Genomic DNA, 16,057 nt, shown 5'->3' on the forward strand with positions numbered 1-16,057 from the left:
AAAATCAGATTTGCAGAGTGACTGGTGCTCTCCGAAATGCATTGCTCATTGCAGGTCAGTTTGGTGGGCTTCTGACTGCCCTTTTTGCATATGGAAATAGTAAATAAAGTGCTCTACAGCCTCTCTGTCAGGAACTTGGATTTGGGGTGGTGAGTGGCATCTTACAAACCTGGTCTAGCTCCCTAGTACATATATCTTCCCACTTTTCCCAGAGCTCCTCAGGACATTACAAAAGAGGGGTGAGGGAGCAGCAGTGATACCTATTTAGATCTTTCTGGATAAAGAGATTAATCAAGCCCAAGAGCTATAATCTAGTGTTGGCTCCTTGGATGCCTCTGTCATACAGAGGAGGTGAGCTAATGCAAGACTGGTAGTCCATCAGAGACCAAACTTGGTGACAATAAATACTTGAATTAAGTGATTATTGCTTTCAGGGACCCCAAAGGAGGAGGCAACAAATACAGCTTATTCTACTGCCTGGTGCAAAGTCCATATTTAATTATAATGATATACCAGTGACATGCAACCTTGAGTTCTTACTGGAAGGCTTTGTTGTGGGTGTATGAATGTTGAAGCAAAAAGGTCAAGGCTCTGTAGCCTAATGTTCTTAAAATGTTAATGAAAAGGAAGTTTTATACAAATCTCAACGTTAAATGCTTCCTTAGGGCATTGCTTTTATTCCAGCCCTACGAGGTCATAGAGCATGGCCTTGGAACCTCATTCTGCTCCTTAGAGCACTACCCAGAATGAACCTCTCTGCAGGAGGTGATGTTACACTTCCTATCCATTAGAGTAGGACTCCTAATTGCTACTATCTCCAATCAGACACGTTTTTGCTTTTGTTTTTTTCATTTAAAGTTGGAAGCTTCCTCTAACAGGACCCAATATTATACTTTTAATTCAGTCCTCAAAATTGTCACAGCATTCATTTCCTAAGTACATTCAAGACTTAAGCTTCTTTGGTTAAGTATCATAGTCCAGCACTTAGGAGCTGAAAATCTGAGGGCAGTGTTTTCATATCTCTAATGTAGAAACCTGCTAGATGGCCAACAAAGCAGAAGTTCACCAAATTCTGCATATTGGTCATTCAGTCCTAGCGAATTTCCTTTTTTTGGCAGAATTCTTATCCGTGCCTTAGTGCACATGGTTTGGTGGAGGAGGTATTTGTTTACCTTGTTTTGTATCAGAGGGGTAGCCATGTTAGTCTGGATCTGTAAAAGCGGCAAAGAGTCCTGTGGCACTTTACAGACTACCAGATGTATTGGAGCATAAGCTTTCAGGGGTGAATATCCACTTTGTCAGATGCATGTCCTTGTTTTGGTTTTCCACATTTAAAGGATGATCGTGCTTCCCATCCTGGAGGCACAAAGCTATGAAAGCTCCATTTTAATAGATTTGTGGACCTTAGCATGAAGAGAAACAGGAAACTGTATTCATGCTTTCCTGAAAACTTCCTTTCTTTGGGTAATTAAGTGCTCAGATCTGTCCTACCCTGGAGACAAATAGATCATCCAGATTAGAGATGGAAATTGACACTTGTGGTTTTTGTTTTTGTTTTGTTTTGTTTTTTGTTATGTGGGATTTACAATGCTCTCAATAAGAGAAATTGTTGTGCTTTTCCTTCAAAGTATATTTAACATAATCAGTAATTTAGGAATGTAGATTTCAATTTTTTCTGACTGTGAAAGTTTTCAATTGAGGAGAATTTCAGGAGGCTGAGTAGTTCTCTGCTACCAGTGACTGACAGGGCTGGTTTTGCCCCCAAGATTCAAGCAGGCTGAAAGGAAACATGCCGGGAGAAAGAGGGGACTCCAGCTCACTCGGCCCCTGTCCCCAGCATCCGGGTCTGGGAGGGGGTTAGCCTGCTGCTGCCACCTCAGCCAGGCTCTCTCAGGCAGCTGCTGGACTGCACAGAGCAGCGACCCAGAGTGGTCTGCATGAGAAGTGACTGGTCTTGCCCCTTCTGCTCCTGGCCCAGCTGCCAGGGACAGGGGCTGAGCGTGCTGCAGGGGGAACCCTTTTCCGTCCCTCCTCCTGCAGCAGACCAAGCAGAAATCTGGGGGAGGAGGCAGTTGATCTTGTATATTCCTCCCCCTGGCCATGTGTTGCCTATGAAAGGGCTCTCTATGGCTGCAACATGCTTCACTGAACAACATTTGTATCTAGCAACTATATAGATTTCCCAAGGAGGTCTGGCTAATCTAGATTCTGACCATCTCCAAGGCAATGTGTAGCCCCTTCTTTAGAATGTTTTAGCACATAACACTAATGAGAGATAGGAGGGAAAAAAAGGGAGTGGCAGGACAAGGAGTGTATAACCCATGAAGAGTCTCTATACCAGGGAAGGAAATCATGGAAGCTTTTTTACTATTTTCCAACTGGCAACACTTAGTTTATAAAAAGAAAAGGAGTACTTGTGGCACCTTAGCGACTAACCAATTTATTTGAGCATAAGCTTTTGTGAGCTACAGCTCAAGTGAGCTGTAGCTCACGAAAGCTTATGCTCAAATAAATTGGTTAGTCGCTAAGGTGCCACAAGTACTCCTTTTCTTTTTGCGAATACAGACTAACACGGCTGTTACTCTGAAACTTAGTTTATAGACGCTTTAATGCTTCAGTTTAAGAAACCTGGCACTTCAAAAGGGGCTGCTTAACACTGTGTGCAATTTTAGATTGTGTGACCTACACTGTATTGTTTCTATTGTACTGAAGTAAGAGGGTGTCTTAAACTGGTACAGAAAACATGATGTTTATCATGAGGGTGTCTCACTGAACAAAGTTTTAAATAGACAAACTTGCTTAAAATGTTAAGATCATTACTTCTGATAGACAAAGATCTTGTTGCTTGTCTTTTTTGCCATTTTAGATAAAGTAGACGAATCTCACTGCCTGAATCCCCATCCCCTCATGGAAATTAGCTTTGTAGCAGCATAGCAGCTGTAACATTAATTGATACAACAAGGTTCACAGCAGCTGCTACAGCATAGCAGCTGTAACATTAATTGATACAACAAGGTTCATTCATAGATAGCTACAATTCTCTAATGTAAATAACCTGTGCATGCTGTATAGACCCAGATAAAATGTCTGAACAAAAGTGTGTCATTTGTTGAAAAATGCAATAGATGTTTGTACACTGTGGACACTCCGATAGATCTATTCTTGCATGTTTCTCTTTCCTTTAAAAAAATATAAATTACAGTTTCTGGAGTATTAAAGAGACAAGTTTGCTTTCCGTTCCAGTAAGTGATGAACACTGGCTAAGTGGTTTTCTTTTGTAACTGAAATACAGGATTAAAGGAAGTGCTTGTAAAATCAGAAGTCAGTGTTTGGGAATATACTGTGTTTTACTATTTATATAGCTAATGTAGTATATTTTACAATGGGAATGTGTTTAAATGGGTTAGGAGTACTAAAGCATGCTTGAGGGTACTATGCTAGGAATCGGGAGACTTGGATCTTATTCCTGGAGCTGCTATTGACTTGCTGTATAACTCTGAATAAGTCCAATTCTTTTTGAGTCTGTTTCCTTTGAATAAAATACATATAACTGTGTTACTGTTTTCTGTAATGCCCATCACTGATGCATCTAAATATGTGGGGATAGTGCTTACCTTTAAAGCACTTAGCATTTTTCATCCATAGATCCCTAAGTATTAGTAGCAGTAATGCAGTTGAGACTACGATTGCTTTCTTTACCATTAGCATCCCTCCATTTGTCTAAATCCGAGAATGGTAAATGCTCTTGATCGGGATATATCTTTGTTTGTATGATACCGATTATGATGAGGCCCAAATCTTTGATCAGTGTCCTTAGGAGCAACTGCAGTAGAAGTACATTGTTGCGGTGGTTGGGTGAACACACTAAAACCTGCCACAGTAAAATATGGAAATGGCAAATTTTCACTTTTTCTTAACTCAAATAATACACTTATTTAAAACATAGCTCACCATATCTTAGAGCTGCTTTCCCATTCTGCAGTTTAAATTCTGAAAATATCAATGTTTTTATCTGACAGACTTTTCTGGCTGTTATCAACCAAGTGTTTCCTGCAGAAGAGGACAGTAAAAAGGATGTGGAGGATAATTGTAAGTACTGTATTTTAAAATGTGTGTGTGTGTGTATGTATAATAGCAAGGATCCATTTGTTTTGTAACCAGATCTCTACTTTTCTTTGTTTGTTTGCTTGAAGTTGCACATAATATTTATAGCAATAAAGATCCATTTAATGCAGGGATCTCAAACTCGAATCACCAGGAGGGCCACATGAGGACTTGTACATAGGCCCGAGGGCCGCATCACTGACACCCTCTGCCTCTGACCCCGCCCCCACTCCACCTCTTCCATGAGGCCCGCCTCTTCCAACCCCTTCCCCAAAGTCCCCACCCCAACTCCGCCCCCTCCCTGCCCCTATTCCAACCCCTTCCCCAAATCCCCACCCCTGCCCTCCCTCTTCTCCACCTCCTCCCCTGAGCACGTGGCTCCCCGCTCCTTCCTGGAAAGCGCTAAGTGCCTGGAGGTAGGCAGAGGAGCGGGGCTGCAGCGCGCTGGGGGGAGGAGGAATGTGGGGGGGAGGGGAGCTTGGTGGCCCACAGGAAATAACTCTGGGAGGGTGTGGGGGGGGCGGCACAGGGCGCTTGGCGGGCCGCAGGAAATAACCCCACGGGCCATGTGTTTGAGACCCCTGCATTAATATATCCTATGTCTAAACCAATTTTAAGAGGTAATTGTACCTTACATATATTGCTGTTCTCAATTCTCAAGTAGGCATGCAAAAGCAGAATGTTTCATTCCCGTGTGTGAGCTGCAGTACTCTTATAAAACTGTAACAAAACTCTTGTCAATTTGATTTACATGTGTTAAATCACATGTGCGTCATAGTACAGTAGTGACACAATTCTTCTGTTTAATGGACAGAGCTACATGCAGCAGTGCAGGGCTTGATTCAATCTTTTGATCTGTGTTGAAAAACTACCTGTTTTGTCAGACAGAACTCAAGTTTGGGGGTAGTAATGGAAGAGGGATGCTGTATACCCAAAATGTTAAGGCTGTTGTATGCTTCTGTACTTTTCCTCCTCCTTTAAACTGGCAGCAGTGGCGAGAATTTTGTTGTTGCCTTATGCAATCTCATCTGTCTGCAGTGTGGCTTATTTCCTGGGGAAAAAAAGAAAACCTGAAGAAGTTGTCTTTTTAAATTTTGCTTCCCAGGGACCATTGGCCTGAACGTTTAAGATTGCCTTTTACATGGTCACCAAAACTAGCTTCTGCTGTTCTTAATATAAAATACATAGAGGGTGAGATTTTCAAAAAGACTACATGACTTAGGACCACAAGTCCCGTTGAAAGCAATAGCATCTACTTCCTGTGACTGAAGCTAGATATGTAGCCACTCTGCAACAATGAGGAAAACAAGATTTGAAACTTGTGATATCGTGCACAGTATAGGGTCATTATAGGCAGCACTGGTAGCTAACATTTTCTGTTAGAAGGTTGTCTTTTCAGTTGCTTATAATTTTACCCAACTCTTAACTATTTGGGCTGAAATTTTCCGTGCTGGGTGTCTGTCTCAGGCTTATTTTTATTTATTGATTGATTTTAAAGTATCAAATAAATAATTGAGCAGTTTCTGAGAACAAGGCTAGGGAAAAATACTTTGCTTGTGTTTTTAAAAAAATTGTTCACTGCCATTTCACTGAGATGCTCTACCACCTCAGTTTTTTGGAGCAGGAACTTGATGTTTTGTAAGGGGGTTACCCCGTGGTATCAGGGATGTGCATTTTACCATCTCTGTGAAAATCCGCCCCATTTTGGTTGGGTTATAAGCATCTAAATATAAATTCTCATATTTATTTAGTTGTTTATTTTATTTGGCATATGCAATCTGGTCAAGCCAAGCCATAGCGTTCTTATCAACAATGTTCAAGGCATGAAGACCTCTAGGAAGTTGAGTCATTTTGCAGTCCTCAACAATGTGTGTCATGGTTTGTGGCTGCCCACATTGACATAGTGGCCTCTTGTATACTCAGTGGAGACTTGTTGGAGTTTGGCAACTAAATTCTCCAAAGATTCCATCTGCAGTGAGCATGCTCCATCTCTACACATCTCCTAGCCGTTGCCTGGACTGCACATTGAGCTATCTCCACAGAGCAAGTGAGCTATCTGGACTGCAAGGGATGAGCAGTACTTTCCCTAAAATTTCTTCTCATGAATGTTGGGAGCTGATTGTCTCTCCTGTGCCTTCAGTGCCTCCCTGCTTGTGCCCAGGCAGTGTGGAGGAGAAAGAGGAAGCATCCATGTTGAGATAGCAGTGGGAGGCAGACTTGTTGAAAGTCTCTGTTAAGGATAGAAGCAGTAAAAAATGAGGGTATTGTAGGGTTCTATAATAGACCACCTAACCAGGAAGGGGAGGTGGATGACACCTTTTTAAAACAACTTAACAAAATCTTCCAAAACAGAGGACTTGATGGTGATGGGGGACTTCAACTACCTGGACATCTGTTGGGAAAATAATACAGCATGACACAGATTATCCAACAAGTTCTTGGAATGCATTAGTGACAACTTTTTATTACAGAAAACGGAGAAAGTGACTAGCAAAAAGGCTATTCTGGATTTGATGTGGACAAACAGGGAGGAACTTGAGTGAAAGTGAACATGAAAGGATAGAGTTCATGATTCTCAGGAATGATAGGAGGAAAACAGCAGAATAGAGACAATGGACTTCAAGAAGGCAGACTTTAGCAAAGTCAGGTAATTGGTAGGTAAGATCCAATGGGAAGCAAGTCTAAGGGAAAAAAGAGCTCAGGAGAGTTTGCAGTTTTTTAAAAGAGACAATAAAGGCACAAAAGCAAACTATCCCAATGCGTAGGAAAGATAGGAAATATGGTAAAAGGCCAACCTGGCTTAACCAAGAAATTTTCAATGACCTGAAACTCGAAAAAGAGTCATACAAGAAGTGGAAACTAGGTCAAATTACAAAGGATGAACATAAAAAAACACAACAAGCATGAAATTAGACGGGCCAAGGCACAAAATGAGATTAAATTAGGTAGAAATATAAAGGGTAACAAGAAAACAATTTACAAATACATGGGAAGCAAGAGGAAGTCCAGGGACTGGGTAGGCCCATTACTGAATGAGGAGGGAAAAACAATAATAGAAAACACAGCAATGGCCAAACTGTTAAATGCATTTTGTGTTTCAGTTTTCAGCAAAAAAGTTAGCAATGACTGGGTGACTAACATAGAGGACATCAGTTTAATGGGGTAGGATCTGAGTCTAAAATAGGGTAAGTTAAGAATTACTTAGACAGGTTAGATGTCTTCAGGTTGGCAGGGCCTGATGAAAGAAACTATCTGAAGAGATCTCTGAGTCATTAGTTATTATCTTTGAGAACTTGTGGAGGACTTCAGTAAGGCTTTTGTTACTGTATCACATGACCTTCTCATAAACAAAATTTAAGAATAATAACCCCTTGAACTGGAACAACAACCCTTTGATGGGAAAAGAGATTTTAATTCATTTTAGGGACAAAACAAAATCCTTTATCCTTAGCCACAATTTTATAAAGATCCTAAGCTTGCTCTCTTCCCTTCAAAGAACTTTTTCTGACTTAGCAGTATATTGTAAAGATGCAGAAATAGGAGAAGATTGTTTCCCACTATACTTTCTTTCATTTTGAGGGGTCTCTCCTTTCATAGTCAGGGGGTTATAAATTTCCACATACTCAAGAAATTAACTTGTCCCACAAGGTTAGAATCTGAATTATACTCCTGGGAGAAATCAGAAGAGGAAGACACTTCACCATGAGTGTAGAAAAAAGTTGTTTATTTGGCTGATTTTTCTCTCCCCATCCAAGTATAATCCCCCTGGAGGGGAAAAGGATAAAGAGTTTGGTAGGATGGAACATATGGATGAGAAATAAATATCTAATTTAAGTACCTGATTGTCCAGTTCAGTAAGAACCCCTCAGGTGGTGATCTCAGGAGGAGAGAAATTAGTATGAGCAATAAGATGAGGAACAATTTGAGGGATTTGCAGGCCAGAGCGAGCTTCTGCTCAGGATAAAGCCTAAGTATTTCCTTCATTGACCTTACCTTAGAAGACTTAGATGTGTAGGAAAGGAGTTTTCCTTCTGCTAGTATCTATTCATATCCTCCCATAGCGAAAGATGCCCTCCCTAAGCAGTCCACGTGTTCAAGGCCTATTTGGAGATATATGATGGAGTCTGACCATGTGAAATCAAGTTACGCTTAGATAGGTTCCAGAAAGGGAAGCGCTGCTTCTTGCTGGAGCTGTACACATGAAAGGGCGGCCATGGGAATCTGCTTCTGCTGCAAGCTGGTCTGGCACATTTGGGAAGGAGGCAGATTCATTTTTCACTGCTGAAGGGAGTGAATGGCATTGGCAGACAGGGCTCCGCTGCTGTTGCCAAGCTCACATTGTCCACTGCTAAGGTCTGTTGGACTGTGGCTGCTGATTGTGGCAGAAGAAGGATGAAGAGGAGGTTACCAGTTGCCAGCCTGGCTTCAGGGTTTCCAAAGGGTATCTATGATGTCCTTGTGTATTGAAGTAGCTTGGAAGGCTGACCTTCAGCAATAAGAACTGGATGGTTTTGTTGCAGAGGGATGTTGAGTAACTGTGTATAAAGATAAGGCTTGAGAGGGTCCTGATCGGTAATGGGTCTTGTACCATTTTATACTAAGCTTTTTGTTTCTGGTGTTTGGAAATAGAATGAGTCATTTGAGTCTCAGGAAGTTGAGGAAGAAAAAACATGGTTTTCTGTGCAGGAATCCTGGGAAAAGAGCCCTTCCTGGCCCAAATTCAGAAACAGTGGTCACTTGCTTCCATTTTGTGGGTCAGTGTAGTCTTGTGGGGTGTGGTGAGCACTTGCACATAATGCATCAGTAGAGTTGTTAGAGAGCTCATGAGACAGAAAGTACAACTGACCATCAAGAAAACAGTGAAACTTGACTCTAAATAAAGTACTGTCAAACGCACAAAGGAAACCAACTGAAATAATAGAGATGATTTTGTGTTGCTGATTGTTTAAAGTTTAGCAGTCTGAGGTGGTGTTTGAAACAGAAGAGTAAGGATGTGTGTGTTTTGTGTTTGAAATTCTAACCGGAAACTAAAGAGACAATGAATAGAGGAAGTAGAGGGAGTTCCTAGGTTGAGGAAGCTCTACATAAGAGATGTTCACAGAGTAGCGTTAGGGATAATGCTGCTGTTGACATAGATGGAGCTGGTAGTGATGCCCTAGAATTAAGATTGCCTAACACTTTCCATTGTTAGCCCTGTTTTCAGTTCTTTATAGCTTTGCCAAACGTTAACCATTCAGTGTGAAACTTTCTATGCTGGCTTTCTGTCTCAAGACGGGTTTTTTTAAAGTTTTTCAGGAAAATTGGTTTGCCTATTTTCAGCAATGAGGTTAAGGAAAATAGGTAGTTTTGTTTACATTAATTTTTTTTTCTAATAGTTTCTTTGCCTACACCTCCAGAGTTTGGAGCAGGGATTTTATATATGGCCAAGACAATTGTCCGGGTATCAGAGGGATGCTTTTTGTTCTCATCATGAAAATACACCCTGATTTGACCAAGTTGTGAACATTTGAAAATCACCCCTGGGATATGCTGAGAATTAGCAATTGCAACTACCTAGCTGTTAGATGGCATTTTTCTGTATGTACAAAGGCAGAGAAAGATTTGAAGGAGGAGAAGTTGGTGCCTTTATGGATTTTTACAAGAAGTTTGTTGTCGTATGTAAGTGGCAGTATGGAGGAAAGCATGAATGTGCTGATGGGAAAAGCTATTGAGGGAGTTTGGGGCTGCTATCATTGATGGCGTGAAATCAGAGATTGGCACTTCCATGCTCTAATGTTCTTTGTTAAATGTTAGAAGAAAATAATATTATTTGATGTCTTTTTTTACTGTTGTCACAGTAAACGTAGGTAGACATTTTCCAGACAGAACTATAAATTTGGTTTTTAAGTTGATAGTGTCCCTTTAAAAGGTTTTGAAGAAATCAGCAGGATTAAACTACTTATGGGCCAGAAAAGAGGAGGGGAAGCAGAATTCTTCTTAATGCTGAATTTCAGTTCAGTGATCATACACTAAGATGGTTATTTTGTCAAAATAACTGTATGGGTTTTTAAATTGCAGGTTCACTAATGTACTTAAATGAAGCTACACTCCTTCACAATATCAAAGTGCGGTACGGTAAAGACAGAATTTATGTAAGTATTCCATAGTGTATTAGCTTGTACAATATGCCAAATAAATGTAATTGTACTGTTTATTATGTAATATTTGTTTTATAGCAGAAAGGGGTTTAAATGCCCAAGCATAATTGGTAGCATTTATGAATGTTAGGATTTTTTATAAGGAAAGTCTGGTGTGCCACCTGATTCAGATGGGTAAAAGTAGTCAGTTAATCAGGTAATTTGGACTTTCTGTATGTTGTTTAATTCATTATTTTATTACATGGTAGCAAATTGCATTCCTTTAGGTATATTACTTTGCCAGTAGGTCTGCTGTTACCAAAGATGGCTCTTTTTTCTTCATTATTTTTGAACGAAGCAAACAGGTGCCTCCTTTGACACTTTCTAGCTCAGATGACCATCTTAATCTTTTATATTGCTATCAAATTGCCTAATTATACTTAATGAATTCTGACTAAATTACATTTAGTCCTTGCCATCTGCCCTGGCAATGACAGCTGTGAAATAGAAGAGATGCAAGAAGTTTAGAGGGGGGGGAAATCCAGTTACTGACATGTAGTTATATAAAATTATTTGTCGTCACCTTTTTTTAAAAAAAGAAATCGGCATTGAGATGGTAGAGCTAGGCAACATTTGCATTAAAAATCAGTTGTACTCAAATGTATTTATTTAGACCTAAGCTTTCCTATCCAAAATTGTGTTCACCCATTTTCAGTTGTTGTTGCTGAACATTATACAGCTATGAATTATTTACAGAATCAAGAATACCAGTCATCAGCTTTAGAAACCATGCTGGCAGTGTCAATTATTTGACTGCAGTTAAAAACAAAACAAAAACCAAACCCAAAATACACAAAACAGATATCTAAAGCAGAAAAGACGAAAGTGAAAGTGTTTCAGCTTAGGAATCTAGCTTCACTGTTTTAAATAAATGCTACCTATGTGTTTCCCAGAATCTATTTTGTATAAAATTTGGTTCAATTTTTGTCATAACTAGTTTTCCCTGGTAACTTCAAATATAATTGGAGTAAACAAGATTTATTTGTATGTTGTTTTCAGAATCAGTGGTGTGTAATTTATCTAGCTACCTAGAGGAGTGTTAATATTAGTATTGATGACTCTTGAACATCTTTACTCATACAATTTTCTTCAAAGAAATAGTGAGAACAGAAGTAGCTGAAATAAGCTTTCTGTGAACAGGTGTAGTCCTCTCCCCATTTCAACACAGAACATGCACCCTGGGTTAGTGGCCCATATCCAACCCCCTTCTTGGGGTTTTCCAGTATTCTCAGCTGAAGAACAGCAAATGAAAACAGTTAGCCTGAATCACTTCTTCATCTGGCTTTTTTAGGGTCTTTTTTGTACAAGAGTATCTCTTGTCTCATCCTCAGGCATCTAACTATTCATTTATGTAATCTGGTCATCATCACTAGTATCTGAGCACCTCACACACATTCAAGAATTTATCCACATAACTCCTCTGTGAGGCAGGGAATCTTCATTCTTCCCCACTCTACCCCTGGAATTGTGACTATCTAGTCTGGCTGTAACTGTGCATCAGAAGAATAGCACTATATCGCTATGCGGGATAGTATGATCTGCTACCTTTGCTGTTTAAGTATTTAAACTTTTTAAAAAAGTGAATATAAAGTTGTCTCACACCAAATTGTTTTCTAGCTTGATAGACTATCTATATTATGTATTTAGTTGTTGCATAATGTTTTTCTGTGTATCTATGGAATTTTATTCCAGTAGAATATGGATTTATGTTGATGTTCAATACATCCAAGACCAATGAGATACATTGATATACAGTGGCTGTGTAGATTCACAGCAGCCTTCATGTGCTCATTGACAAGTTATACACATCTTTATGGGTTAGAATATGTTTTACAGGTGGGTAGAATGTTGTTTAGGACACAGTTATACCGGGTATGAGGTTTTTTTTAGAAAGTGCTTTGGGAATTTTTGCTTTCTTCTGAGATGTCTTTTAAAGACTGTTAATGCAGCCGATGAAGTGAGCTGTAGCTCACGAAAGCTTATGCTCAAATAAATTGGTTAGTCTCTAAGGTGCCACAAGTACTCCTTTTCTTTTTGTGAATACAGACTAACACGGCTGCTACTCTGAAACCTTAAGAAATACAGCAACTCCAAGAGTGCATTACCTATTTGTACCTGTTGTATGGTGTCAGCATTAGTTGTATATAATCCCAAATTATGAGACTTTTCTGGCAATATTTGATTGTGTCCCCAGTCTAATTTCATTGCTCCAAACTCTGAGATAGGTTTCTGTTGTCTTTAATAGCAATTCGGAGTTGCTTTTAACAAGTTAGTTGAATACTTGCTAGTGGTTTACTATGCATTTTTTTTTCTTCACAGACCTATGTAGCCAACATTCTTATTGCAGTGAACCCATATTTTGACATTCCTAAACTTTATTCTTTGGAGACTATTAAGAAGTACCAGGGTAAATCCCTTGGGACATTACCACCACATGTCTACGCAATAGGTATGTCCACCATTTATGCCTTTCTCCTGTAAAATATACTTTTTCCCCACTTCATCTTGCAATCACATGTTAAATAACACACACACAATATATATATATATATATATATATATATATATATATATAAAGCATCTATTTTTAAATCATGTTTAAATAAGATAAATCTGTACTAAAATGAAAAATCTTCTCACCTTTGATATACTGCTTCTGTATTTAATAATAATAATAATAATAATCTATTTACCTCCCAACAAAAATGCTTAGACTGTTGATTATATCTAGTTTAATATACAATGCAATCAAAGCGATGTCCTCTGTTGTGACATGATCCACATTCTGAAAATTTTGGTCCTTGCCAGTAAGTAGTATTGAAGCTCATTTCCTGTCTACTTCAGCATGTTGCTGGTGTGGATTGTTCCTCCTTATACATTTTCCCTCTTCGGCATTAAAATGCCTTTAAATGATTTAAACAAAGAAAACAGTTACTGTGAATATTAAGTTCTTTATATGTTTAGTATGAAAGTAATATAGTGTATAGAAGCTTGTTCAAAAAGACAACAGGTATGAGTCATAACTGAATCAATTTGATGTGCTGCTAACTTTCTCTCACAGAGTATGAAAACTATACACTTCTTTTGTTTTGATCAAACAGTATTTAAATAATTTTCATTAAAGTTCTTTTTCAGGATCTCTTGCACAACCACAAAGTGTGGGGGGTTTGAAACAATATGAAAATGAGTAAGTGTGTCTGGATATAATTTGTCACAATGTCATGTGAAGGTGAAAATTTCTTAATAAAACACCTTCATAGCTATAAAATCAACCCTCCACTATTCCATAAATAAATTAACTCCAGAGTTCAGTTCAGTTGGTATTAGCCCTGCATTTGTTCCCCTGTGGAACAATAACTGTGTGGGTCTATGCCTCTGTGACTCTGCTGCATGGATGGGCCAGACTGAGAGTGCCACTCTCAGGGCAGACTGCAAGAAATAGGGCAAACACTCCCCCAGACTGGTGGTTTATTCTATAATTAGATTCACCAGGGCAGTAACAAAAGAGCTTCTGTAATACCACATTGGTTACCAAGGAGCCTTTAGGGATTCCAGCTCTTGGCTCCCATCTAGACAACCAAGTCTAATATAGTGAAAGGTTATTGAAAACCTGCTTCACCATATGTAAGGTTCACCAGTTCCAAAGGAACCGACAATTATCCCCAGGTCCATATGAATCTCAGATTTTACTCAGATATCACGCTGTCAGCCAATCCTTAATAACTAAATCTAACATTTATTAATGAAAGAAAGAAGAGAGTTATAAATGATTAAAAGATCAATGTACATACAAGTGACTTCCAGTGTTTGTAGTTGAAAATCACAGCAGTGATGGAATAAACTGCTGGCTTGTAAAAGTCTTCTGGAATCATCCCAACAGATCAGAATCCAAAGGCAGCTTAGATGTAAAGTCTGTTAGTCTTTCCAACCATTTTCCAGGGCATTCCAAATCATTATTTGGAAGATCTCCGTCTTACGACTTATACTTTCCCTATTCAAAGTTTAAGCAGATTAGAGATGGCAGGATCAGGCCCGAGGTTTCTCTTTTATAGCTCTTCTAGCAGGTTGACAAGCCTCTGCACAGAAATTGTCACAGCAGGGCCTTCCCAGGGGAGGAAGAATAGCAATGCAGATCGCTTGTGGACCATTGCTTTGAAGTTAATCTTCTATTGCCTGTGCATACACAGGTAAACTAGTTACACTCATTCACATAAGGCAATTAGCTGATTCTACATTATAACATAGTTAAGTTGGGACAATGTAGACAATATTATTAGTTTCCTGCAGATTCTTACATCTGGACAAGGTCACATACATAATTAAGGCAATTAACACATGTATAATCTACAAGCTAATTTGGTTACATTGTTAAACATCTAACAGGATATAGGTAAACACAGACAAATACACTTAGTATCTACCCTTGATTTCTATTACTAAAAGTGAAGGAGTTGCTAGTCTAGTACATCTCTTTGAAATTCACATACAAGTTAATTGTCTGCCTACAAATGCCTCTTGTTAAGTTGTTAAGGGTCATACATAGGTTGTCTGGTCTACTGTCACAACCTCTTTGAAGATACAAGGCTTCATTCTTTGAGGGTGGGCCACTGTAATGTAACATAAGCAGAAATGGACATTCATAGGATGTAATGCTGAAATTTAGATGTGTAGAGTTTTGATTTTTATTCTCCAAGGGATTAAATTAGGTGTCATGTACATCATAATTTACTTCTGATTTAGCAGTTGATGGTAGGAGGGTAACATAACAACTTTGTGTCCTTTCATGTAATTTTTGTTGTAGCCGATAAAGCATTCCGTGACATGAAGGTACTCAAGATGAGTCAGTCCATCATAGTTTCAGGAGAATCAGGAGCTGGCAAGACAGAAAATACAAAATTTGTTCTGAGGTTTGTAACCAGAAAATTATTCAGTGGGAATCTTTTGTATTGATACATTAGTTTATCATGTTCAGAGATCAATTGTAAAGTCACTTGTAATGTTGTTAATATATGTTTTAGGCATGATCCAGCAAGACAGCTGAATGCTCCCAACCCTCAGTTGATTTCAGAAATTCACTGTTAAGGTTAAACTTAAAAGAAATGCAAACATGATAAGTAAGACTATGATTTTGGTCACTGTGTTCATAGTAATCATGAGTTTCAGTAATGAGCTCACACTGCAGCGGTGGCTCCTGTCCTGCGGGACACGGCCTGGCCAGCTCTTCACGCTGGGTATTGCAACCTGGCACACGTGCTTGCAGTGCCACTTGGGTTTGGTTTGTCCACCCTCCCTAGGTGGAGATGTGGGAGCTGATGGGCCAAACCTCAGTGGTGCAGTGACCAGATTGCAGTAGGAACTGTTGCTTTTCAACCTTCCTCCCGTGTTCTGGTCCTCACCTTTCAACATCCCCACTATATAATCCACTGTTTTATTCCCCTTATAGCCAAATACCCTACCAACAACAACTGCAGTTATGTATTAAATGATATTTTGGGGTGAAACCTTAATTTTACTACTTAAACATGTAAACTACGTTATTTGGTGACCCTTCTGTGGGACTTTTTTCCCCATGCACTTCTGCCATGAAATTTACTAAAAATATTCAATCCAAAACTGTAGCTTTTGTGATAAAACATGAAAATGACAGAGTTCCCAAACAACCTTCGCTCTACTCCATGGTGACATAATGTAATAACCATATGATTATGTTTTGGGCCCAGATGAGCTAAAACTGAGTTTTAGAGATACTAGATTTTTTTTTCCTACTGTTTTCCTTA

General features: G+C 39.1%; 1 protein-coding gene across 9 annotated transcripts in view; it reads left to right on the plus strand.

Annotated features, from left to right (window-relative positions):
• MYO6 (myosin VI) overlaps positions 1–16,057 on the plus strand; it is a 177,170-nt gene that overhangs the window by 49,016 nt on the left and 112,097 nt on the right. For all 9 annotated transcript variants that reach the window (XM_048845884.2, XM_048845886.2, XM_048845888.2 and 6 more), the window contains exons 3-6: positions 4,020–4,089; positions 10,162–10,235; positions 12,600–12,729; positions 15,082–15,187. In XM_048845884.2, the coding sequence (XP_048701841.2) occupies positions 4,020–4,089; positions 10,162–10,235; positions 12,600–12,729; positions 15,082–15,187 (380 nt within the window). The remainder of the gene's footprint in view (positions 1–4,019; positions 4,090–10,161; positions 10,236–12,599; positions 12,730–15,081; positions 15,188–16,057) is intronic.

Source organism: Caretta caretta, chromosome 3 (assembly GCF_965140235.1).
Source record: "Caretta caretta isolate rCarCar2 chromosome 3, rCarCar1.hap1, whole genome shotgun sequence".
Classification (NCBI taxonomy): Eukaryota; Metazoa; Chordata; order Testudines; family Cheloniidae; genus Caretta; species Caretta caretta.